This window comes from Nothobranchius furzeri, chromosome 5 (assembly GCF_043380555.1).
Source record: "Nothobranchius furzeri strain GRZ-AD chromosome 5, NfurGRZ-RIMD1, whole genome shotgun sequence".
NCBI lineage: Eukaryota > Metazoa > Chordata > Actinopteri > Cyprinodontiformes > Nothobranchiidae > Nothobranchius > Nothobranchius furzeri.
In genome coordinates, this window is record NC_091745.1 from 66,296,746 (window position 1) to 66,321,173 (window position 24,428).

At 43.4% G+C, this 24,428-nt stretch overlaps 1 protein-coding gene, 1 long non-coding RNA gene and 1 pseudogene across 6 annotated transcripts in view; all 3 read left to right on the forward strand.

Moving 5' to 3' along the window:
- Positions 1–5,248, forward strand: part of LOC107379241 (rho/rac guanine nucleotide exchange factor (GEF) 2) — a 40,627-nt gene extending 35,379 nt beyond the window's left edge. For 4 of the 5 annotated variants that reach the window (XM_054740912.2, XM_054740913.2, XM_070551017.1 and 1 more), the window contains 6 exons: positions 13–68; positions 718–759; positions 1,045–1,095; positions 1,197–1,490; positions 1,567–1,723; positions 1,830–5,248. In XM_054740912.2, the coding sequence (XP_054596887.2) occupies positions 13–68; positions 718–759; positions 1,045–1,095; positions 1,197–1,490; positions 1,567–1,723; positions 1,830–1,864 (635 nt within the window). In that variant the 3' untranslated portion in view covers positions 1,865–5,248. The remainder of the gene's footprint in view (positions 1–12; positions 69–717; positions 760–1,044; positions 1,096–1,196; positions 1,491–1,566; positions 1,724–1,829) is intronic. The other variant, XM_015949908.3, reaches the window with a different exon arrangement.
- A 7,022-nt stretch (positions 5,249–12,270) lies between these two features.
- LOC129163430 (transmembrane protein 79-like) lies at positions 12,271–15,621 on the forward strand (annotated as a pseudogene).
- A 3,946-nt stretch (positions 15,622–19,567) lies between these two features.
- LOC139069862 (uncharacterized) lies at positions 19,568–21,956 on the forward strand. The gene is made up of 3 exons (XR_011520532.1): positions 19,568–20,070; positions 20,454–21,166; positions 21,520–21,956. It is a non-coding gene; the product is annotated as an uncharacterized lncRNA (long non-coding RNA).
- The last annotated feature ends 2,472 nt before the right edge of the window (positions 21,957–24,428 follow it).

The following is a 24,428-nucleotide window of genomic DNA, read 5'->3' on the forward strand; positions in this document are numbered from 1 at the left end:
TGTCTCTCTCAGATGGTGACTGTGGTTCTCTCAATGGTTCTTTTAAACTGAACAACAGCACTTCAAAGGTAAATCACACTTTCATCCCATTTAGGGTCTTCTGAGTTTGTGTTACTGTTAGTTTGGGGCGGTGATGGCTCAGGGGTTAGAACTTTGTGCTTCTGGTGGGTTGTCGGTTCAAACTCAGGCTCCGTTCATGTCAGCTGTTGTGTCCTTGAGCAAGACATTTCACTAATTCACCCTCCTTGCCTGCTGGTGGTCGGAGGAACCTGCCATTGTGCCCCAGGGCAGCTGTGGCTACGATGTAGCTCATTACCATCTGTGTGTGTGAATGATTGTACTGTAAAGTGCCTTGGGGGGTTCTAGGACTCTAGAAGGCGCTATATAAATAATTACCCATTTTGGTTACTATGTTCGTTTGTGTTTCCAGCATCCGATGGCAAAGGAAAGATGTTTGTAACGTTTTCTCTCAGACATGTTTTGTTATCGATTGGTGACTTACTAGGACTTATCACAAATCTCTTAAAATGTTTTTTTCACCTCTGATATTTGTGTTTATTTTTATTTATTATTTTTTTTACATTGTGAAAATTTAAAAAAATCAAACAGAATAATTCATTTAAAAAATAAATCAAAAATGTATCCAAATTTTCATGCTGGTTTAATCTAGACTCAAAGCAGAATCACAACATTGTGTCCTCTTTTATTATCTTCCAGGATAAAAACGGCAACCAGCTTCAGGAAGGAGCCCTGAACCGGGTAACAGCTGTTTATTCTGTCTTTTTCTGATTGGTTTTCAGCCGTTCTGTGTTCTAGAACTCAGTTTGTCCAGATAAAACCTGGTTCAGCTAGATATTTGGGTCAGAGCTTCACTCTCCAGCAGTCTGTGAGGCCAAACTTTTTCAGCATCTTAATATCAGATTTGCATTTCCACAAACCAAACCAGAGCTGCACCAGCAGCTGTCGTCTGATGCTGTCCTGGCAGTAGCTTTAAATAGATTCTGCAGAATCAAGTCGACTAAAATCAGTTTCTTCTCCTCAAAGGAAGTCCACCAGCGATTGGTCGATCTGAGCACGCAGCTTCATGCCTTGCAGGTCTGAAAACTTTAATTTTTACATATGGTCTAGTCCAGAACACTCGATCCGACTAAATCTGGGGTGTCCTGGTGTAACTGAACTCTGAACTCCACCCCCAGGCTGCTGTGATTCGCCAAGACTCCATTCTGGAATTGGCGGTGGGTGCTGGACCCATCTCTTCTACCACCTCTGGCTCCGCCCCAGGACCTCGTCTCAGCCGATCGATGTCGCGGGACACAGGACTGGACGCCAGTGGGGAGGTGGTGCTTCTGCAGCGCCAGGTGGAGCTTCTGCAGGAAGAGCTGGCACGGCTGCGTCTAAAGGCGGAGGAGTCGAACAAGAAGGGATCAGGAACTGGCAAAAAAAAGAGGAACAAAAACAAAAACAAAGCTGATGTCACCAAGGATGAACAGGTGCGTCTGGTGAGCCAGGTAAAGCAACCGCAGTCATTACAATCCTAAAGATGCTGAGGTCAGGTGTGTCTCCCAGCAGCTCAACAAGAAGTCCAGCAGCAAGGACCCAGAGCCCCACCCCCTCGCTCCATTGGCCACTGAAGATCCACTCGACCAATTAGATGGAGTTGAAGAATTAAATGAAGAGGAGGAGGAGGTGATGAAGATCTCCCCACGTTCTGATAGCCCCAGAGGTCAGAAAACAGCCTGTCATCCACTCTCAGACCGCAGTTTGATGAAAATCATGTTGTTTTTGATCAGTTATGGATACCATGGTAACCATGATCTCTGACCCTTCAGATCTGCAGGACATCCCAGAGGAAAGCGAGAGTTAACCCCACCGACTGACCTCACCGTGATGTCACGGATGGACAAACATCAACTCGTTGTTGGACTTTTATGGTGAAAGGCATTGGTGATGATGTCATTTCCTGTTTTAGACCAAACATCTGATCTCAGCTGACCAATATTTCTCATTTCTGAATGTTGCTGTTAGTTAGAAACAGGAAGTAGAACCATGTGACCTGTTTGTGCCAATGTGTGTTGGAGCTTTATCCACTGTCTGAAGTGGGTGGAGCTTTACAAAGGGAGGGGCATAGAAAAACGGTTTTTGGGCAGGTGTGAGGAGTCTGTTGTGTCTATGTTGTTCTTTGTCCTGGCTGGATCCATTCTGCTGAGTGAGTGGTTTATTCCTGGTTGTTTGTTGGGGACCTTAAGCTAACATAATCCTCGAAGATGGACCCCTCCCTCCCACCACTACCACCTTAAAAATGGGTCAGGGTTAGGGGGTCAGGACCTGACAGGGCATTCAGAACATAGAGCCAGAACCCAGCAAGAGCAGCAGAACCCCTCAGATTAGTGGTCAGAACCTGGTGGATCGGCAAACCCTGACCCAAAGTTGTTTAGAAACTTTCACAATAAAGGTTATCAGGGTTCTTTACGGGGAAAACAAAATGGGTCCAATCCAGATTCATCTAGTTTCTGTACCTTTTTAATCTGGCTCAGGATCTCAGGAGCTGGGACCCTTGACGAGCAGGCGAGAGGCGAGGCTACACCTGCTCCATCATAGAACCAGCATCAAATCCAGTTTTAATCAAACTGAGAATACCGGTTTAGCTTTTTAGATGGATAAAAAACAACTTGCTTTAACAGGAGCAGAACCAGAACCTTTTGTCTGGGTGACCCACGGTCTGAGAGGACAGGAGGACTCTGGGTTGTTGTAGTTCCTTTGGAAGATAAATAGATGCAGTTTTTTTAGATGGACTTGGGTGTTAAAAAAAACACACAACAGCCTGCTGGAAAAGATTTCCTGAGACTCTGATATGGTTCTGAGGTATAAATGGTCCAGTTCTTGTGCTGATCTAAAGCAGTGGTTCCCAAACCTTTCCCTCGAGGCCCCCCTTTGCCTGTGTCCAAGACAAGCCAAGGAAACCCAACACAATCTCCTACCCACATTCACACATTAAGTGAGGAAATGCCAAGTGGGAAACTCTGGCTGCCAAAGTAAAGCCAAAAAGGAAGTGACAAAAAAGTTTGTTCCTCCCTCACCCACTAGGGGCTAGCACCAAAAAGGAGCAAGTTCCAGTTGACTCCCATGTTAAAATTCCAACTTCCCAAGACAAATAACAGATGAGCCAGCGCTAGCAGCTTCGGCCTCACACTTAAAGTGTTGTAGCCTAGAAGACCGAGTGTAGCAGAGTCGCTCAACCGCGGTTTTCTGGCTAAAAGTGCCCGCCAACCTTCGTTGGCGTCAGTTAGCTCGTAGCGACATCAGCTCAACAATTGATGGGTGTCAATAATCTGCCCCCACCCTCACAGCTCAATGTTTGTATTTTCTGGGGTTTGAAGAAATGTACGACACAGCCATGATGGCGGTGGTGGGATCTGCTCCTTTGGCAGCTCTTCATTAACCTACGGGTGACATGCCTGAGGATTTGTCCATTATATACACAGTATATGGGCTGCATGGTGGCGCAGTTGTTAGCACTGTTGCCTCGCAGCAAGAAGGTTAAAGGTTCGAAACTCGGCTGTGGCCTTTCTGCGTGGAGTTGCATGTTCTCCCCATACATGTGTGGGTTTCCTCCAGGTACTCCGGTTTCCCCCTCAGATCACAACATGCCCTGTAGGTTAACAATTGTACGTCGCTTTGGATAAAAGCGTCTGCCAAATAAATAAACATAAACATGTTAAACACACACTTTATTTAGCCATGTAGAGTTTTACCTCATATACATACATTTGATGATATTATTTGTTGTTATTGTGATTTTTATTTTTATTTTTACGTAATTTATAAAAGTATTAACTTGGTAACCTCCCAACCTCAGCACAAACATAACTGTGGGGGTTGTTGTAGTTCCAGTGGAAGATAAATAGATGCAGTTTTGTAGGATGGGCATGGGTGTGAGTGGTCGCTGACCCCAGGTTGGGAACCACTGATCTGAAGGATGAACTGGAACAGAACAGGACCTATTTTTAAACTGGGTTTCTGGACTCTCTGCTGTAGTTTGATTAGAATCCAGTTATAACATAAACATTTGGGACCAATCAGAACCAAGGTGGCGGTCCATATGTTTGTTTGAAGCAGACAAATGATTGTCACCACACTACATTTCCCAGAATGCCTTTGACCTGTTTATTCAGCATGAACTTTATTTAAAAAGACATGTTGTTTTAGAAATGTTTGATGTAGGAATATTTAGACTCTGTTTTCACCTGAAGCCAAAACATTTTTATTTACATTTGATACAAATGAGCCTGATGACATCACGGCTAATGTATGTTAGCATGTTAGCATGGCTGTGTCTTGTGTAGAATAAGAGTTAACTGATCAGCTGTTAGTGCTGAAATGTGATTGATGATGATTATGAAGTGGTTGTTCAAACACTTGCAAGCTTCAGCTATAAAGTGTCTAAAAACCCAAATACCTGCTGGACTTCATCTCCACGGACGCTGTATCCGTGGATGCTGTCTCTGTGTTCTGTTTGCTAAACACTATAAACTTGAAATGTTATGTTAATCTGCTGACTGAAAACAGGAAGTGCTTAAATTAGATTTTTAAGTATGTGATAGATGTTCAGTCAAAAGCTGCACTTTTTTCAGTTTGTAATTTTTTTTGTCCAAACATTTTCTGACCATTGACAGATGTGACTCTGTAACATCCAGATGTGATGTATTAGCATCCAGATGCAATGCCAGAACCTCCAAAGGTTATGTAACATCCAGAGTTGATGTTGTAACATGCAGATGTGATGCTGTAACATCCAGATGTGATGTTGTAACGTTCAGTTGTGATGGTGTAATATCCAGATGTGAAGCTGTAATATCTAGATGTGATGTTGTAGCATCCAAATGCGGCCCTGTAACATCCTGATATGATGTAGCATCCAGATGTGATGCTGGAACATCCAAATGTGATGCTGGAACGTCCAAAGTTTATGTAACATCCAGATGTGATGTTGTAACATCCAGCAGTGATGCTGTAACAACCAGGTGTGACGCCAGAACATCCAGATGTTATGCTGGAACATCCAATGGTTATGTAACATCCAGATGTGATGCTTTAATATCCAGATGTTATGCTGTAACATCCAGATGTTATGCTGTAAGATCCAGGTGTGACATGCTAAACTGTTTTATTTGCTGTAGTTTAAATGTAGTGACTGAATTGTGTTTATTGCTCTCTGCTGTTCCTCTCACTATAAATATAATCAAATGCTTTTATGACTTTTTGTCACCTTTTTGCTGTAAGCTTTCACAAAGAAAATGTTGAAAGTAAATTCCACTAAAATAAGGAATGGATGGATAATGGTGGATGATAGAGAGAACTTGGAACAGTGTCTTGCAGCAGAAAAAAAAATAAAAATTGAGGTAAATTATAGCAAAATGTTGAATATGTGACTAAATGAAGCAAAGTTCTTTTTTTTCTGGAACTGCGCTGCTCTGGGTGGCTGCATGCTGGAGTAGCTCTGTTGACGATATGTAAGTTTTGCCTTTTCTTGGGCATTTTTTCTTCTCGTTTCTCAAGAAAAACCGTATTTTTTCGACACTTTTCTGTTTCTGGTGCTGTGAAGCTTGGAGGATTTTTACTGCTTTTTTTTTAGCTTTTTTCACTTTTTGAGCATTTGTTATGATGCGTAACCATGGCAACAAGCTGGTTTACAATCGGGAGCAGCTGATTAACATTGGAAAGGCTGAAATAATACCTCAACTGAAGCCACAAATCCCAAATGAGCTAAAGCGCAAGAAGCGTGGATGCAGAGTGGGAGCAAAATGGGAGACAGAGAAAGAGGAAATTCAAACCATCTCCTCCATCGATCATAATGGGCAATGTGAGATCACTGGCCAACAAGATGGAGGAACTCCAAGCCCTTTCAAGGACTCAGCCAGAGTTTCGGCAGTTTTGGAACCGCTGGAGGAGAGAATCAAGAAAATTACAATCCTGAGCATTCTCTTCACAAGACTGTCTGACAACGGAAGAGTGTCTTCAGTCAGAGGCTTCTTCAGTTTCGCTGCAACACTGACCACTACTGGAGATCCTTCCTGCCAACAGCCATTGTGATGTACAATAACTCTTTGACGACTTGATTATTATTATTATTCTGAGCTACTACAGCAATCAATTTCCCTCTGGGATTAATAAAGTATTTTTGAATTGAATTGAAGTAAAAGTAAATGTACAGATTTTAAAAACAACTTGAAAAGTATAAATAAACAAAAAAAGCAACTCAATTACAGTAACGTGAGTAAATGTAATTCGTTACTTTCCACCTCTGGTGGCTTCGGTTGAGGTATTATTTCAGCCTTTCCAATGTTAATCAGCTGTAAACCAGCTTGTTGCCATGGTTACGCATAATAACAAATGCTCAAAAAGTGAAAAAAGCAAAACAATTGCAGAAAAAAATCCTCCAAGCTTCACAGCACCAGAAACAGAAAAGTAAAATGTCCAAAAAAAAAAAAACGTTTTTCTTGAGAAACTTTGAAGAAAAAATGTCCAAGAAAAGACAAAACTTACATATCGTCAACAGAGCTACTCCAACATGCAGCCACCCAGAGCAGATCAGTTCCGAAAAGTTCAGTCATCATGCCGCTGGGTTGATCCCCAAGGCCGCCTACCTAGGGCCTATCATCAGGTGTCAGGTAACACCAGGGCTGACTCTACCGAATTTGGTACCCCAGGCTTGATCCTTCGCGCTCCCCGTCCTTGCCACATGCACGCACGCACACACTGCACCCCCCACAAACACATACACACACAGACTCGCAATGATCATACATTTTAAACTCTCATTTAAATTAGACTTTCATTGAAATCACTTTTAGCTTCTTCTACTGCTTTAATAAACTCCCTTTTCTCTTCCTGCAGATTCTCTCTGAGAAGTTGAATATTTAATTCCTCTTTGAGCAGAAATTGTCTATCTAATCTAATGCTGTAATTCTGTCTTTTTCTGCTCAAACTCTGATTTCTGGTTCTCCAGATGAATGTTTTCAGCTTTTAAACATTTCTTCACATCATTTAGAGTCTGTCGTTTCTCCGCTATGTCCTGTTCAAAATTTTCTTTAGAGTTTAAAAACTAATTTCTGGTTTTCCAGGTGAATGTGTCATGTTCTGTGTCCCCTTGGTCCCCAGCCCCCTCCTGTTCTCCCTCAGGTTCTCCTCATGTGTCTTCTTGTATTCCCCAGCTCCCTCTAGGCTTTCCTCATGTTTTCCTCCTCCCTTGTAATTCCCATTTGTTTGCATTAGTCCTCCTCACCCCTGTAGTTAATCGAGCAGCCTATTTGCCTGCACTTTTGAAGCTGACGGGGGTCAGCTTCACAGAGCTCCCACAGCTGAGGAGGGAAAGAGGAGGTAAACAGCGAGTGGATCACAAGGACTGAACTGATGTTTTTGAGCAAAACTGCAGTAAAAGTGGCTGTTTGTCCTCATTATCAAAAGTGTGTGTGTATATATATATATATATATATTATCTTGCAAAGCAGGACAAGAAAGCAGTGAAGAGCTTGTCAAGTTCATAGAGATGCAGGGGAAACTCTTAATTGTGAATAATTGTCCCAGGCCGTACCTATAGGTTACTCAAAAGCTTTAGGTGAAATCCAAACAGGCAGGCTGTGGCCCCACGTACAGTGAGGAGGTGGAATGATCAGTGTGAGGAGGTTCTCAGGGACTGCTTCAACACCACGGTGTGGACAGATCTCTGTGATCCACATGGGGAAGACATTAATGCCATCACAGATTGCATCACGGACTACATAAACTTCTGTTTTGAGAACACCGTTCCCTCCAGGACGGTGTGGTGCTCCGCGAACACCAAACCATGGATCACCCACAACATCAAAACTCTCTTAAAGGAGAAAAAGAGAGCCTTCAAATCTGGGGACAAGGAGTAGCTGAGAACCGTTCAGAAGGAGCTGAGGAGGAAGATTAGGGAGGCCAGCTACAATAGGAAAATGGAGAAGCAAAACACCCCACTCACAGGGGGAGGGGGACCTGAAGTGGCCCAACTACCTAAACCTGTATTTCAATAGGTTTGACCAAGCACCCACCCCTTCCCCCACACAGCCTCATTCAAATAACTCGACACCTGGAAGACCCCCTACAACTACAGCCCTTCACACCTCTGGCTCCTCCATTCGCACCATCGTGCATCCCCCAGGACTCGGCCCCCTCCCCAGTACAGAGCCCCACTGCCCACTCCTCTCCTTTACAACAGGCCAGGTGACGAGAGAGCAGATGCAGATCAAAGCGAAAAAAGCTGCTGGTCCTGACAATATTAGCTCCAGTCTCCTTAAATCCTGCGCAGATGAACTGAGTGGAGTTATAGAGCATGTCTTCAACCTGAGCCTCAAGCTGAGGGTGGTACCTCAGCTCTGGAAGACCTCCTGTGTGGTTCCAGTGCCGAAGACACGAAAAGCTAATGAGCTCAGTAGCTACCGGCCGGTGGCTGTCACATCCCACCTGATGAAGACACTGGAGAGACTGATCCTGGGACACCTCCGGTCTACTGTGGGACCTTCGACGTATCCATTGCAGTTTGCTTACCGACCAGTGGTTGGAGTAGAAGGTGCAGTCACCTGTCTACTACATCGTGCTTTGGCTCACCTGGAGAAGCCTGGCAGCACAGTGAGAATCATGTTCAGTGATTTTTTTTCCAGTGCTTTTAACACCATCCAGCCAGGGATTCTGAAAACTAAACTGGAGAGGACCTGGCAGAGTGGATCCTGAGCTACCTCACAAACCGGCCCCAGTTTGTGAGATCCCGGGACTGTGTGTCTGACCCACTGACCTGCAGTGTGGTTGTGCCCCAGGGGACTGTCTTGGCTCCATTTCTCTTCACCCTCTACACCGCTGACCTCAGACACAACACGGACAGCTATGTCCTGCAGAAGTTCTCAGAAGACTCTGCGATTGTCGGACTGATCATCAAGGACGACGATGTGGAGTACAGAGGACTGACGCAGGACTTCGTCGACTGGTGCCAGCAAAACCACCTCCTGATCAATGCAGGGAAAACAAAGGAGATGGTGGTGGATCCTCGCAGACGCCGGCCTGCTGTCCCCTCACCGGTGAACATCCAGGGAACGGACATCGAGAGAGTGGACTCCTATAAATACCTGGGTGTTCACCTGAACAACAAACTGGACTGGTCTCACAACACAGACAGGAAGGAAGGGCCAGAGCAGGCTCCACCTCCTGAGGAGACTACAGTCTTTTGGGGTGATGGGGACACTCCTGAAGCCCTTCTACGACTCTGTGGTGGCATCAGCAATCCTGTATGGTGTGGTGTATTGGAGCAGCAGCATCACAGAGAGGGAGAGAAAGAAGCTGGACAGGCTGATAAAGAAGTCCAGGTCTGTCCTGGGCTGTCCTCTGGACTCAGTACGAGAGGTGGGGGACAAGAGGGTACAGGCAAAACTCAGATCCATCCTGGACCATGAGTCACACCCCCTGCAGGATACCCTGTCTGCTCTGGAGAGCAGTTTCAGCAACAGACTGATCCACCCTCGCTGTACGAAGGAGAGATACCGCAGATCTTTCCTCCCTGCTGCTGTTAGACTCCATAATAGTCACTGCTAATAGAAGCCAAACATCTGTAACCTTCCACTGCAAATATCATCTTTTCAAAACGTGCAATATAACTACTACTCTCATTAGCATGTGCAATAATTATCTTAACTTACTATTACTATTGTAGAGAAGATGTTCTTATATTTAATTAGAAACCATAGAATGTAAAATATCATAAAATATGAAACATCACCTTAATGGATCTTTGAGTACATTTAACCATAAGATCGGATCTTTTTATTGCAGGGATTGAGCAACACTTCGTATCAACTCCAAGAAACAGAGTCGGGTTTAAAAAGTTAAAAGATTTATTTCTAAACAATTTAAACAAGACTACCTTTAAACACTATGTGATGATGAACTAAGGTGGAGTAAGACTGAGGTTGGTCTGTGTGTGAAATATGTTCAGAACCAGCAAATCCAGAGAAACGATTAGTTCTGATGGGAGTGAAATGGTGTTTCGCTCTAAGCTTTGGTTTGGAGATTATAACACACATTGAGACGCCATCTGTCAGTCTACGTACCCCAATGGAAGTCCCCGTTTAGATCTGGAATGTCGGGGGTCCAGCTTGGACCCTCTTGGAACCGACGACTGTAGATATGCAGCGGTTGCTGACCCTTCCAGTCTTGAGTTACTCCCAGGTCACAACAGTTTATTGGCATCAGCAAGACCCTGAAGGGGGTCGTGATGGTTCAGCTTTTATTCTAAAGGAACCGTTGCAGCAGGTGGAACATGCAACAGATTTAATCCAGCTTGTCGTTAGGTTATTTCGGCTTTAAGAGGAAAGTTACGGATTGGCCACTCTGATAACTTCTCTAGAACGCTTGGAACTCCAGTTAAGATGACGTGGGGCATAGTTTTATAACGTGGATGTTTTGATTAATGGTCGAATCAGAATTTGACACAAAAGACGATTTAACAAGCACCAACAAAACCACGCCTCGCGTCAGATCTGGAAGGTTCTGATTGGATCAGAAAAAGGAAATGTGTCATATGACTTAACATTACGTGTGATCAGTCTAGTGTAAATATTTAAATTTATATTACTTATCATAGGATTATAATATCAATATTCTCATTTCACACATTGATTGAACATTAGCTTCACATGATTATTTGGACTAACAGAAGTTATTTAATTATTATTTAAAGAGAAAAGTTCTTTCTAAAAGAGTTCTTCTTTTTTCGTTCTTGTGCTGTCTGGGGAAGTAACAGTTTAGATAAGAGCACAGAGTATGAGTGGCCTTGGCCCACATCTTGTAGATTAGGCTTGTGTCAGAAACTTGTGTTTCTGCTTGGGCAGAGCAAATAGAGCAGGGCCTTTTAGGTCAAAGATGGGCAATTCATCACGCTACACTATGTACTCTTGTGTGATATCTTGTGTGCTATCCTGCTGTACCTGAGCCATTGCAATAATGCAATTTCCCCACTGAGGGACTAATAAAGGTATTCTTATTCTTAAAAGAACAAGATTGCAAATATGAGGAATCTGTTAAGCGGCCAGTCTCAGCCATAGAGACACGGTGGAGAGCTCGGACATTCAGGAAAGCGTCAGAGTAGAGCTGCTGCTCCTCTACATCGAGAGGAGCCACATGAGGCGTTTCAGGCATTAGCGTAGGCGTTTCAGGCATTCGCATAGATTTGACATTGGGGGAAACTTGTAAGTCTACCATCCTCTCAGGACCTTTGGTTACACTCACTTTCGGCCTTGTGTGTCTCATTGCAAACACAGGGGTCTTGCATTTGACTGGTACGTTTTCCTTCAAGCTTTGGTGCTGCTAACAACCAGCGTAGTTTGTCTCACGTGAGTCTCCCGTGATGGCACGCGCAGCCAATCACACTAGCCATATGAGGAGAGAACGTCAGTTAACCCTCTCTGCACCTCTAGGGCAATGAGACATTGAATGGCTTGTTTTTTAGTGGAGGAGGTCAAATTATTGGTGGTGGGGACACATATCCTCCATCCATGCCAAACCTACGCCCCTGTGTCGTGCCAGTAGGAGGCCCCTGAGTCAAACCAGGGATTGTATCTGCACGTTGGCTAGGGATCGTCTTGATACTGTCGTTGGAGCTTGTGGAAGTTGCCGGGAAGAGAACAGTGTGCTCCTCTGCTGGAGCTGCCGCCCCATAACCTGCACTCAGATAAAATGGATGAACGAATGTATATACATTTATAGATGTGGGAATTTAATATGTCAACTACGATCTGGGGTTTGGGTTTTGCTCTTGGTCCTGGTGCCTCTATAACCTGACCTTAGATAACAGGAGGAAATGATGATCCCAATAAAACTCCCATCAGAGATCTGATCCCAGGATGTTTGTAGATTTTTCAGCTTTCTGAATTAAAAGTGTACAGATAGAATTTGAACGATCTAATATCAAGCTGCAAAATTAGGCACTGGGTCAAATTTGAGAAGATTTCTAAAAGTTTTTTTTACTACAAATTTTTGACCAATTTTCTTGGTTGTCTTACTGATGATGGTTTACGTTAAAAAGTCTGTTCACACAAAAATCCGTCTGATTTTATTTTGTAAAACAGTCAAAAACTCACCACTGAAATAAACTGATGTTAGAGGTGCTTCCTGTTTTATTCACATCCATATGGAAAAGGTCAGAGATGTTGGTCTTTCTGCTACCTGGTTAAAAGGGAGACTGTCTTCTGTTTCCTTGGACAGATGGAGATGTCTCGGCTGACACATGATCATCCCTTGGCAGGGGATACCAAGATGGAAGACAGTGGGGGGACAGAACCTGGAGGAGAAGACAAAGCAAAGATGTCAAACACGATGGAACAGAGTACCCAGCAGTGGCCTGGAGACCATAAGACAGATGGGCAAACAGAGAGACAGGCAGGACAGATGGGAGGACAGAAGGTTAAAGGTGACGGGATGAGTGTGAGGTCCGATTCATCTCTTCGCGAGGCATCTAGTTGGACAGAAAGTGAGCGACAGCTGAAGACAGAACAAGGAAAAAGGGGGGGGAGGGGGAGAGGAGGAGGAGCTTAAAGGTGGGGAGTTGGGAAAAAAGGAGGAAGCTGAAGAGAACCACCTGCCAGGAAAAGCAGCTCTGGTCTTCAGTCCATCTGTAACTGTCCTCCCCTGCCCCTTGTCATCCAGAGACACTGAGGAAGTCTGGGAATCAGAGAGGAGTCCCTTTCTGAGTCCTCATGGAGACAACTACAGCCAACATGGCTACCAAGATCAATTTGCCGAGGACGCGCCCCCTGCCAAGTGTAAGTGTACCTGCTTTTTTTCACCGATTGGCCTATTGGCCTTTCTGTCATTGTTCCATTGTTTTTTTTTTATATCTATTTATTGATTCAGCTGGATGTCATGAACATTTGAAATGACATTTAAAAACTACTTGATTTGATTTTGTGAACGGCTACACCTACCAGAAGTAGGGAAAACCGGGAATTCTGTCCGATTGTTTGTGTAATTAGCTAGCAGTGACCTAAATTCAGCCGACACTAAGAAAAAGGTAGCCTTAAAACCTGAACTACATTTAATTTGTAGTAGTTGACATATTTTTATGAGGCTGGTTTATCATTTTTGTCGTTGAATATGGAATTCAGCCTAGAGAAAAAGTTGCTGCTGTTCCTCAAACGGAAGATAAATTAAGAACACAGTGTTCTTAGTTTATCTTGACTAATGCAGACAGAGGGCCGAAAATGATGCGACTAAATAGATAAATTATTTAAAGAATTTGAATGTGTTAAATTATTAAGTCCAAACTTGGTCTCAGTTTCTATATGTTTTACCTATCTGGTGGGGCTTGCTGACACTGTTTTACCCATTTCAGGTGACTGTGGTTGCCCTGACCGAGATGCCCTGAAAATGGGCGTCTCCTTGATGACATCAGCGCTGTTTTTCCCATTTCTGGTGTGGGGCGGGTTTGTCTTCCTGCCATTTGATGCACCTCTGCTTGATAGCGCCCCCCTCAGGCTTGTCTACACTCTGCGTTGCTCTGTGTTTGCTGCTGCTCCCATCATCCTTGGTAGGTCCAACGCTGATACTGTAGATATGTACCACCTGTCTCTCTTGCTTTTCTTACCTGTTTGAGACTGAGCAGTGTGATGATCTAAGACTTTAATTTCATGTTGATGTTGAGTTCCTTCGTTTCCTGCTTTTTGAGTCTTGTTTTCCTCATTTGATGCGTACATTTTTTTAAATGTCTTTGATCTCTTTTTCAGGCTGGTTGGTTCTAGGGGTCAGTCGACTCAGGTCGGGTGCAACTCAACCGTTTTATTCTGATGACGTTAAGGAGGCAGAGCTTCAGGAAGTTGGTGTCCACCGACGTTTTGTTTCCGACTCCGCCTCACTTTTCCTGATCTACTTCCTTCAGTTGGTAGTCTTGGCGATGTATCTGAGCCAGGAGCAGTTGAAGATCATCCCACTGCTGACTATCATCTTTGCTTTTGGACGGTGAGACCCCACAGATGTCGGTGTGAAGAGACGATCGATAGTCAGAGGGTTTGATAATTAGATCATTAGCTTATGTAAATGAGTGGAGTGATGGGTAGTCATTGACAGTAATGGTTTGAGGGATCAGTTCCTGAATTAGAATCATGGATTTTCAGGAGGGTTGATTTACGATAAGCTCAATCAATTTGAAGTAAAACCATTTAAGGTGCATTTGACCATGTTAGACCATAACATCTTACTTAGCAGGCTCAAACATATAGGAATTTCTCAGGCCTCTGTGGCATGGTTTAGAAGTTATATCTTAGGCCGTACGCAAACAATGAACAGAGGGTTACCAATCTTCTCCTCTACCTCCATCTATGGGTGTTCCTCAAGTGTCAATACTGGGCCCAACCTTATTCAAAGTCTATATTAATAACATTGTTCATGCTCTTGACAGTTCTCATATACATTTATATGCAGATGACACAATTTTATATGCATGCAGTTCTTTCTTGAACACAGCTTTGTCCTCCTTGGAGCACAACTTTAATTGTCTTCAATGTGCCTTCTCCAACATTCATCTTCATTTAAACACAAATAAAACAAAGTTCATGATCTTCAACCATAACTTACCACAATCAACTGTCCACCTTAGTATTGTTTCCCTGGATGGTACAGACGTACAGCTTGTCAGTTCCTATTAGTATTTAGGTATCTGGCTTGATGGCACACTTTCATTTGATATTCACAATAATTCATTACTTTCTTAAGTCAAGTCAAGAATTGGGTTTCTATACTGCAACAAGTCATCCTTTAAAGCAAATCTTGGCCAAAATGACAATCCTTCCCATCTTGGATTACAGTGACATCATTTATGGGACTGCTTCTAAAACACTTCTTCACAAACTCAATGTCATTTATCACTCAGCAATCTGTTTCGTCACTGGTGCCCCTTTCACTACTCACCATTATGATCTGTACTCACTCGTTAACTGGCCATCACTCCATTCCCACAGGATTTACATTTACATCATATTTTCCAACAACAAGCACAGTTTACCTTCTAGTAACTTAATCTCTATCATTATTCCCAAAGCTTGCACCTCATTTGGCCGCTCCTCATTCCAGTTTGCTGCTTCCATCAAGCGGAATGAGCTTCAAAAATCACTAAAGCTCATTACCTTTTCTTCTCTTGTTCGCTCTTCCTTCTTCCATCTCAGGAACATTGCTAAGCTGAGTCCCATTCTGTTCCGCTCTGAACTTGAGACAGTTATCCAGACCTTCATCTCCTCATGCTTAGACTACTGCAACTCTCTTTTCACGTGTCTGAACAGAACCTCCCTGAACCGTCTACAGGTCGTTCAGAATGCCTGTGCTCGGCTTCTGACCAAGTCCTCCAAACACACCCACATCACCCCGCTTCTCCTCCAGCTTCATTGGCTGCCAGTCAATTTCAGGGTTCATTTCAAGATCCTGGTTCTGGTCTATAGGGCCTTACATGGACAAGCACCATCTTACATTGGTGATCTTCTTAGTCCCTACACCCCAGCAGGTCCCTGAGGTCCAGTGATCAAAGCCTACTGGTTGTGCAGCACCAGGCTAAAGACCAAAGTTGACAGATCATTTGCTGCTGTGGCCCCCAGACTCTGGAACTCTCTCCCCCTGAGCCTGAGATCAGTGGACTCAGTGGTCTCCTTTAAAAAGCAGCTGAAGACTCACTTGTTCAAGCTGGCTTTTGTATGACCTTCTTCACCACTCTCCCTTTATTCTGCTCTCCCCACCTATTCCACCTTCCTCAGGATCCACTGATTTCCCTCTTTCCTATTCACTCTCTCTTTCTTTACATTGTTTAATCACAATTGTCTATTTTTTGCTCATTTTAAATATATTTTTAACAATTTTCTAAATTATTGATATTTTTACATTTTGTTTTTGTGAAGCGCCTCGTGATTTTTATCTTGAGAGGCACTATAGCAGGCGTGGGGGAACCCTGGTCCTCGAGGGCCGGTATCCAGCACGTCTTTGCTCCAACACTTCTGATTCAGTGGTTGATTCACCTGTGCAGCTGCTCGTCAGGCTGTGCAGAAGCCTGTTAATCGCCTGCTGATTGAAATCAGGTGTGTTGAAGCAGGGTTGAAACTAAGATATGCTGGATAGCGGCCCTCGATGGACCAGGGTTCCCCACTCCTGCGCTATAGAAAATATATTTTCTTCTTCTTTTACCTACATTCCACCATCTACCTTCAATAATACATTGCAATCAATAGTTTCTGATCAGTGTGCCTGCTTCTGAGTGCTTAAAATGGTTTTAAGTGCGTTTTGATTGCCTTCACATATTATATATGAGAACAATCCTTTGTCTTTATATCTAACTGTTTTTATCTTATTTTGATCTTGTTTTTATATTATCTTTTTTTTTCTTTGGTATAAAGCTAATTATGTCTCTGTTACTTCTGCCTCTTGGCCAGATTGTCATTGTAAATGAGAATGGGTTCTCAATTGACTCATTCAATTCAACTCAAAAATACTTTATTAATCCCAGAGAGAAATTCAATTGTTTCAGTATACACAATTCTGAGATCAGACATGCATACATAGACACATGACAAGAATTGGTGACTGTGGTCATTCGCAGCACGAGTCGCACTACCGTTATAGATCAAGAGGGCTTATATGAGGATAGTCGGGGGAGGGAAAAAAAAGGCACTTCAGAGTTACCCTCCACAGAGAGGGCAGCTTTGTCAGCCGCCGGCTTCATTTATGTTGATTTTAATTCCCTGTTTTCATTGGTCTCTTTATGTCTTGTTTTACCCATTTGTTTTCTACTTTAATGTTTTTACCTTTTTTTTATCCTCATGTACCGTGTTCAGCGCCTTGGGCAACAAACCCCCACCCCACTTCACACTGGTTTACACACTTATCTGTTAGCGCAGTCAACCGCTCAGCAGACTATTAACATTTTACTGTCAAATTACCTAAATAAACATGATGAAATGCTAAAGACTGGCTTCTTCAAAAGTTTCTTATAAGTTCCAAAGTGTGTAAACGGTCTTTCTGCCACCTAGCATGACAGAACTAAATCCTGGCTATTCCAGCTGCAGAAAATGGATCTTCTGCTTCTTTCGACTATTTTAACAGCCAATCTAAAGACAACTAGGCTACATCGGAGACCTGGCAGTCCTTGTCTACGGCAGGGAAACGCTGTCTTGTGACCCCTGACCCCCCACCCCACCACCACCACCACCAGCACCACCACCACCACCACCACACTTCCCACTGGTTTACACACTTATCTGTTAGCCGCCGGCTTCATTTACGTTGATTTTAATTCCCTGTTTTCATTGGTCTCTTTATGTCTTGTTTTACCCATTTGTTTTCTACTTTAATGTTTTTACCTTTTTTTATCCTCATGTACCGTGTTCAGCGCCTTGGGCAACCACCCCCCACCCCCCACCCCACTTCACACTGGTTTACACACTTATCTGTTAGCGCAGTCAACCGCTCAGCAGACTATTAACATTTTACTGTCAAATTACCTAAATAAACATGATGAAATGCTAAAGACTGGCTTCTTCAAAAGTTTCTTATAAGTTCCAAAGTGTGTAAACGGTCTTTCTGCCACCTAGCATGACAGAACTAAATCCTGGCTATTCCAGCTGCAGAAAATGGATCTTCTGCTTCTTTCGACTATTTTAACAGCCAATCTAAAGACAACTAGGCTACATCGGAGACCTGGCAGTCCTCGTCTACGGTAGGGAAACGCTGTCTTGTGACCCCCGACCCTCCCACCCCCACCCCCACCACCACCACACTTCCCACTGGTTTACACACTTATCTGTTAGCCGCCGGCTTCATTTATGTTGATTTTAATTCCCTGCTTTCATTGGTCTCTTTATGTCTTGTTTTACCCATTTGTTTTCTACTTTAATGTTTTTACCTTTTTTTATCCTCATGTACCGTGTTCAGCGCCTTGGGCAACCACCCCCCACCCCCCACCCCACTTCACACTGGTTTACACACTTATCTGTTAGCGCAGTCAACCGCTCAGCAGACTATTAACATTTTACTGTCAAATTACCTAAATAAACATGATGAAATGCTAAAGACTGGCTTCTTCAAAAGTTTCTTATAAGTTCCAAAGTGTGTAAACGGTCTTTCTGCCACCTAGCATGACAGAACTAAATCCTGGCTATTCCAGCTGCAGAAAATGGATCTTCTGCTTCTTTCGACTATTTTAACAGCCAATCTAAAGACAACTAGGCTACATCGGAGACCTGGCAGTCCTTGTCTACGGCAGGGAAACGCTGTCTTGTGACCCCCGACCCCCCCCCCCACCACCACCACCACCACCAGCACCACCACCACCACCACCACACTTCCCACTGGTTTACACACTTATCTGTTAGCCGCCGGCTTCATTTATGTTGATTTTAATTCCCTGTTTTCATTGGTCTCTTTATGTCTTGTTTTACCCATTTGTTTTCTACTTTAATGTTTTTACCTTTTTTTATCCTCATGTACCGTGTTCAGCGCCTTGGGCAACCAACCCCCACCCCCCACCCCACTTCACACTGGTTTACACACTTATCTGTTAGCGCAGTCAACCGCTCAGCAGACTATTAACATTTTACTGTCAAATTACCTAAATAAACATGATGAAATGCTAAAGACTGGCTTCTTCAAAAGTTTCTTATAAGTTCCAAAGTGTGTAAACGGTCTTTCTGCAACCTAGCATGACAGAACTAAATCCTGGCTATTCCAGCTGCAGAAAATGGATCTTCTGCTTCTTTCGACTATTTTAACAGCCAATCTAAAGACAACTAGGCTACATCGGAGACCTGGCAGTCCTTGTCTACGGTAGGGAAACGCTGTCTTGTGACCCCCGACCCTCCCACCCCCACCCCCACCACCACCACACTTCCCACTGGTTTACACACTTATCTGTTAGCCGCCGGCTTCATTTATGTTGATTTTAATTCCCTGCTTTCATTGGTCTCTTTATGTCTTGTTTTACCCATTTGTTTTCTACTTTAATGTTTTTACCTTTTTTTATCCTCATGTACCGTGTTCAGCGCCTTGGGCAACCACCCCCCACCCCCCACCCCACTTCACACTGGTTTACACACTTATCTGTTAGCGCAGTCAACCGCTCAGCAGACTATTAACATTTTACTGTCAAATTACCTAAATAAACATGATGAAATGCTAAAGACTGGCTTCTTCAAAAGTTTCTTATAAGTTCCAAAGTGTGTAAACGGTCTTTCTGCCACCTAGCATGACAGAACTAAATCCTGGCTATTCCAGCTGCAGAAAATGGATCTTCTGCTTCTTTCGACTATTTTAACAGCCAATCTAAAGACAACTAGGCTACATCGGAGACCTGGCAGTCCTTGTCTACGGTAGGGAAACGCTGTCTTGTGACCCCCGACCCTCCCACCCCCACCCCCACCACCACCACACTTCCCACTGGTTTACACACTTATCTGTTAGCCGCCGGCTTAATTTATGTTGATTTTAATTCCCTGCTTTCATTGGTCTCTTTATGTCTTGTTTTACCCATTTGTTTTCTACTTTAATGTTTTTACCTTTTTTTTTCTCATGTACCGTGTTCAGTAAAAATGAACCACGCATGCGGAACACCCCCCCGCTGGCAGATCAAAGGCAGTAGGCATAATTTCAGCTAGCCAATCAGTTGGTAGTGTCGCCTCGGTCCCAGTCTGACCGCTGGGGAGGAGGTCTGAAAAAAGAGTTGCCTCGGCACCGAAAACGTGAATCTGACCTGTGTGCGAAGCCAAATTCTGGTGCCGTTCGGTAACTTTTGGGGCCGTGCCGACGCTACTGTGTAAGCGCCATAACAAAGTTTCATCCATCCATCCATTTTTGGCCACTTATCCAGGGTCAGGTCGCGGAGACAGTCGCCTAAACAGGGAGGCCAAGACTTTCCTCTCACCAGCCACTTGGGCCAGCTCTTTCGGGGGAATTCCCAAAGCGTTCCCTTCCCAGCCGAAGAGTCTCTCCTTCGGCTACATCACACATTGCACCCAACATCTTTGGCTCCTTTCACAAGTGGTGAGTCCAAGAAATGTATTGAACAGAAAGACAAGCTGAATTTACGCCCTTCTCTGTTATTGCAGCCAAACGTGTGAACTTACCTAAACAAATACGATGAAATGCTAAAAACTGGTTTCTTCATTAGCTTCCCTCCCACCCCCTCGCAATTTACTATAGTAGACAGCAAAGCATGCCCACGATGAAAAACAAGATTATAAACTTCTTTTGACTGTTTTAACAGCCCATCTAAAGTGCTGTAAATTAGCTATGGCTAAAAGCATCTTGCTACAAACATGTGAACGTGGTTTTACAATGTCCATGTTCCTGTATCTGTCTCTTAAGTAAATCCCATCAATGAATAATTGTGTTTGAAGGACTGATTTTAAAATTTTCGAACCCAGGGTTTAGAATGCCGGGCGTGATGCAGATTTAAGGTAAGTACTTCCTATGACTTGTATACCTTAATTTCATTGGTATTCCTTGTAAGTCTAAGCGTGGTTCATTTTTAACTTCACCCTTAGTTCTCCGAACAACGTTTGTTTGATAAGTTGACATGTTTTCTTCCGCTGTGTCAGTCAATTCCTTTCTCAACGTCTTTTCCGCCGCTGAGTTTTGTTTGAGAGCTGAAAGTCTCGCTTTATCTAACTGTTTTAACTTTGAGTCTACATACTCTATTCTGTCAATCGCAGAGCAAGACTCCCCCTTAGTTCTCCGAACAACGTTTGTTTGATAAGTTGACATGTTTTCTTCCGCTATGTCAGTCAATTTCTCTCTCAACGTCTTTTTCGCCGCTGAGTTTTGCTTGAGAGCTGAAAGTCTCGCTTTATCTAACTGTTTTAACTTTGAGTCTACATACTTTATTCTGGCAATCGCAGAGCAAGACTCCTCCTTAACATCTAATGGTAAATGCCGGTATTTTGCCAACAAATAGTCTTGGAACTGATTCTCTCTCTTTTTGTGTTCCTCTAGGTTTGACAACCTTTCTTGATTTGAACACTTCAGGGCTTCCAGTTTGTTAATTTTTTGTTTATTTTGTGAGATAGCACCTGAAATCCAGTCCTTCTTACGACTAGGCCTTGGGTGTAATTTCATAGGAATTGCTCTTAACTCTAAGGTTTGTACTAATTTAATTTTTGAGAGACAGTCATCTAAAATCTTCTCTTCCAGGGCTTCGTTTTCATGTTGTAATTTGTAATTTTGCAGGACTTTATTTTCCTCTTCGAGTTCCCAAAGTAAATGCCCCTGTTTACTTAAATTACGCTTATGGGCTAAAATTGTATCTTTGGCATCTCTATTTACTAAAATTAAATCAAGATCATATTTTTCTAACTCCTCTTCATAAGTGCCCAGTTGCTCTAATTTCTCTGCAGCAGAATGCTCAGTCTCTCTTACAAAGCGCTCTTTCAAATCTTTGAGTTTTTGTTCCGCATTAAATAAGTTTATTAACAATCTCTCCCTTTCTTTCAGTGGTTCTATCTGAGGATGATGTAGGTTTTCCATGCTACCTGTTTGCTCTGAGGCGTGGTCTGAAATGTGACTGATCCGATGTGCTGGTCAAGGTATATGACGGTAATGAAGTTTGAGGCTTTGTGACGTCATAAAGAGAGGACGCAGACGCTGTTCACGTGACGTGTGGAAGGGGCGGGGCCAGGAGGGCTGCTCAATTAAGTGCAAGCGTTAAGTGCGCGTGCGCAGTCAAAACGACGCAGACGCTCGGTTGTTAAAGTTACCAGTCAGTGGCGCCAAAAGTGGGTATGCAGTGTATGCGACGCATAGGGGCACCGCGCTGGAGGGTGCGCTTAAGCATTGATGGGGGGGAAGGGCTTTTTTGTGTTGCATAGCTATTGTGCATGTGTAAATTAAATAATTATTAACAGAAGCAAGCGATTGGGCGCCCCACCGCAGCCCTGACGCCCCCCCCCCCCCCCCCCCCCCACACACACACACACACACACAGAACGTGAACACTCTTGAGGAGTCCAGCGCGTGTGCCCGCGAATACGCGCTGGGGCGCGAGTGTTTTCATTTGAATGATATCTACTGTCATCTGATCAGCTAGCTAGGTTAGCTAGAGATGGAAAGTCCGAAAAAAAGCTCTCCTGGGCACAAAAAAAACGGAAGAGGGAAAGGGAAAAATGATTTCGTTGGGATGAAAAAAAAAACCTTTCTAAGTGATTGAAAGACAGTAGAGTCATCTCGCAAGAAGGCATTATTCCTATTAGCTCTATTAGCTGAAGCTGCTAGCCTGCCTCTAGTAAAATGACAGGTTACGGGTGTTCTGTATGGATCACAAGATCAGGGTTTTAATCTCACACAGGCTTCTGGGAGTAGTCGGATCTCCGTGAGAGCAGCGGGGGTGGTGGTGGTGGTGGTGGTGGTGGGGGGGGGGGGGGGGGGGGTTGATTCAGCTAGATCTAATAAAAAATACGTAATAGATAATCACAAGAAAAATAAAGGAACCAGGGGTGGTTATTTAGTTTTTCTGACAGTAATCCTTTGTTTAATTGGATGTTGAGTGATAATACTGATAAATTATTGAATTGGGTGATGCACTTCAGATTTGCTCTTAAATTCCTGCAATTTTAAACTAAAACATAATGTTTTTATATGTAGTTTGAGTCTTGTATTTTTTTAATATTTCTAAATTCAAATGTCTTATTATTCAGATGTGCGGATGGAGAGAAAGAAGAAAAAAGAGATATAAAGATTCAGAACAGAGATAGGAAGGCAACAGGTTGGTCTAATACTAGGTGGAAGTGAACACTCACTTAATACCAAGTGATCAATTTTTAAATATTATTTATAATGATCAAGTGCATTTTCAAGAGTGGTAATTTATAGCTGTTAAATAATGCTTGAGACCATGACAGATAGGAATACATATACTAGAATGGCCATTAAAAACCTGGAATTCTAGTATGATTAGAATTTTACTGACCATCTTTTTGTCCTTTAAGAAAAATAAGTGCAGGCAGACAAGGCAAGTCAATGACTACGGAGGAGAATGTGGAGCAGAGAGGTCTACATGATGAAGAAGAGGGACAGAAACAGAGAGATCCACATAATGAAGGAGAGAGAGAACATAGAGGTCTACAAGAAGAAGAGGGAGAAGAACAAAGAGGTCAACATGATAAAGAGGAAGAGGAACAGAGAAGTGCAGAGGAGAGGGCTGAAAGACCTTATTTAAAAGATCCATCTGAATGGCCTTCACCACATGAAATTGGGGACACATTGAGGCAGTACATGGTTCAGAATGGCCCACCGAAATGTCCTGGTGGGCCATATCCAAGATCAGAGAAGAGTAAACGGTGTTTTTCCAAAGCACACTGTTTTCGTTTACTGTCCAATGGAGAGAAAGTGGAACGGGATTGGTTACTGTACTCCAAAAGTACTAAAAGTCTATTGTTTTGCTTGTAAGCTTTTTGGTGAAGCTAGAGTTGCTGACACACGCTTTGTGACGGGTTATAACAACTGACAGTGTCTTTCAAAAACCCTGATGCACCATGAAACTAGTGGTTATCACATAAATGCTTATCTGTGTCACGATCTGCTCCTGCCTCCCTCTGACTGTGACTCTCCCCTGCCTCCTGTTTAGTTTTTTGGTCTCACCTGCCCCTTGTTAACCTGCCCATGTGTTCCTGATTGTTTCCCTGTGTATTTATACCTGCCGTCTTGTATGTGTCAGTGTCGGATCATTGTTGTTTGTCGTGTTGTTCTTGTTGTATCCTGCCGTATCCTGCTATTAAATCCATTTTTATGTTATCCATGCCTGCATTCCTGCCTCCTGATCAGCTCCACCACACATGGTCCGACGCCACCCACACCACATCATGACAATCTGATGTGGAAAGAATTGGCATCTCGCTTACGCATAGGTAAAACTATTGATTGTGAATTACAGAGAGCCACGCCCGCTGAAAAGACACACTGGAGAAGTATTTTGACTCGAGTGATTGACTGCATACTCTTCCTTGCTGAAAGAAACTGCCGCTGAGGGGAAAAAATGCGCAGCTAGGAAATCCTAAAAATGGAAATTTTCTAGGTATCCATGAGCTCATCGCAAGGTATGATGTCACACTGGCAGAGCATCTTAGAAAAACTGCCTCCAAAGAAAAACAAAAAAACACCGGATATCTGTCTTGGTGCACTCAGAATGAATATTTGGATTCAATATCAGAATGTGTTTTAAGTAAAATTTGTGCCCAGATTAAAGCCTCCAAGTACTTTGCAGTGGAACTGGACTGCACTCCTGATATTTCAAAGCAAGAGCAGGCCTCAGTTATCATACGGTATATTCATACTGATGAGAAGAAGAATGTCAGTATTAATGAGTCTTTTGTGGGGTTCACGGCTGTGAAGGACACAACTGGGAAAGG